General features: G+C 46.9%; 1 protein-coding gene across 1 annotated transcript in view; it reads left to right on the forward strand.

The window, feature by feature from the left end:
- Positions 1-776: 776 nt before the first annotated feature.
- The window catches only part of LOC108630048 (proline-rich extensin-like protein EPR1), a 22,052-nt gene continuing 21,040 nt past the window's right edge, over positions 777-1,788 (forward strand). Inside the window, exon 1 of the mRNA XM_026817769.1 lies at positions 777-840. Within this exon, the coding sequence (XP_026673570.1) occupies positions 838-840 (3 nt within the window). The 5' untranslated portion in view covers positions 777-837. The remainder of the gene's footprint in view (positions 841-1,788) is intronic.

Below are 1,788 nucleotides of genomic sequence, written 5' to 3' on the forward strand. Positions count from 1 at the left end.
AAACTACGCAAAACCAAACAAAACCACACAAAACAACACAAAACCACACAACACAACACAAGAGAACACAACACAAGACAACACAAGACAACACAACACAACACAACACAACACAACACAACACAACGCAAAACCACACAAAACCACACAAAACCACACAAAACAACGCAAAACCACACAAAACCATACAAAACCACAGAGTGACGACTTGTACGGTGACCAGCAATCAAAATCGCATTTGCCCCATTAGCATGAGCTTGAGTGATACCATCAAAAGAAGAAGAGTAGGATTGCCTCATACGACGACGTGAACAAAGCGGTTCGATCTCCCTTTAATTAAAGAAGCTGCGACGAAGGGGGCCGAGTCGGATCCTCCCGTCCTTGAGTTCTTCGAAATCGACCCGTTGGTAGGTCGAACGTCCTTCGCGTCCACGCGGACCTTTTCAGACGGTTCGTATATCGTCCCGTCCTTCTCGACGACTCTCACTTTCTCGGCACGTCTCCCGTCTCTCTCTCTCGGCCGGCGTTCGGTCCGCGGCTCTGACCAGCTGCTGTCCGCTGCGGTCTTTCTCCCTCGTTCGCATCTGTGTTCACCTGGGAAGAGTTACAGCATCCTCCCGCGGACGTCGGCTCGCGATAATCGCATGGACCGTACTAGCTCTGCCCCCCACTTGCCGATCGGGTGAATCCTATAAATGGTCTCCGCGCGACTCGGGACGAAGAAGTCACCTCGCCCGGGTTCGGCAAGCGTACCCGCGAGAACCATGTGTACGTGTTGAGTGTCACGCCAAGTTTTCGGATTTCGAGAACAGCCGAAACCACATCGGATCGCGCAAGATGGTAAGTAAAGTGTACCGACCGGGACAAGTGAACCTATGTACGTCGTGCGTGGGACCAGGTCGGGGGTGAACGGGGGTTTACAGTGGAGGGTAAATTAGGCCAGTTGCGATTGGGAGTTCTGTAGGAGTGATGTGATAGTGGAAGTTTCGAAATCTCCTGATGGGATGGTTTTTTCTTTTATGGTTGTCGAGGGTGAAGAATGATTAGTGGCACATTATGGCTCGAGGGGGTTTTTATGTTGAAATCTTCTTTATTTGTGTCGATTCTTCGTCTTCTGCTGTCTTTTATGTAGGCGAAGTCGTTTAATTGTATCTGAAGTTGTTTTTTGTGTAGATATTCCTTTCTTAAGGAATTTTGGATGAGATTTTTGGGGCAGGTGTCGTTGAGGAGCTTTTTGGAAATCAGGATTGTCTTCTAGATTTCCTAATTAATTTTTAGTAATTCTTATCTTGTAGACAAGTGAAACTTGTGTACTGTTGCCATTATCATGGCCCCATAGAAAGTCCCTGTGGAAAGATTTCTCTCCGGGTCAAGCGGTTCTTGGAAGGTGGATTAAAAAAAAAAAGGTATTCAGACGACCTGTTATGCAAACGGTTTCATAAAAAATTGCATTCGGAATCCTAAATGATTCCCGTTTCGTCCCGTAGCGATAACTTTCGTTTTCTGCAAAACCGCTTGGTATTTATTCGCGCGGTCGCATCCGCAGCCTCGGATGGAATTAATAGCGAGAAGCAAGCGTCAGCCGACTGTTAGCAAGCGAAATGTCAAAGGTTATCACTGAAACCCGCCTATCTGGAGCCTCCCTATTGCCCAATCGCTGATCTCAGCCACTAACCAATGACAAAAATGTCTTTTCTGATGATCGCATTCACCTGACTCAAGGATTTGTGTCTGTATTCGTTACAACGAAAATGAAATATGGTACATGTGTTAGTATTGGCAAGAAGA

The sequence above is a fragment of the Ceratina calcarata genome, unplaced genomic scaffold (genome assembly GCF_001652005.2).
Source record: "Ceratina calcarata isolate Rehan_Ccalc_2016 unplaced genomic scaffold, ASM165200v1 scaffold636, whole genome shotgun sequence".
NCBI classification, from domain to species: domain Eukaryota; kingdom Metazoa; phylum Arthropoda; class Insecta; order Hymenoptera; family Apidae; genus Ceratina; species Ceratina calcarata.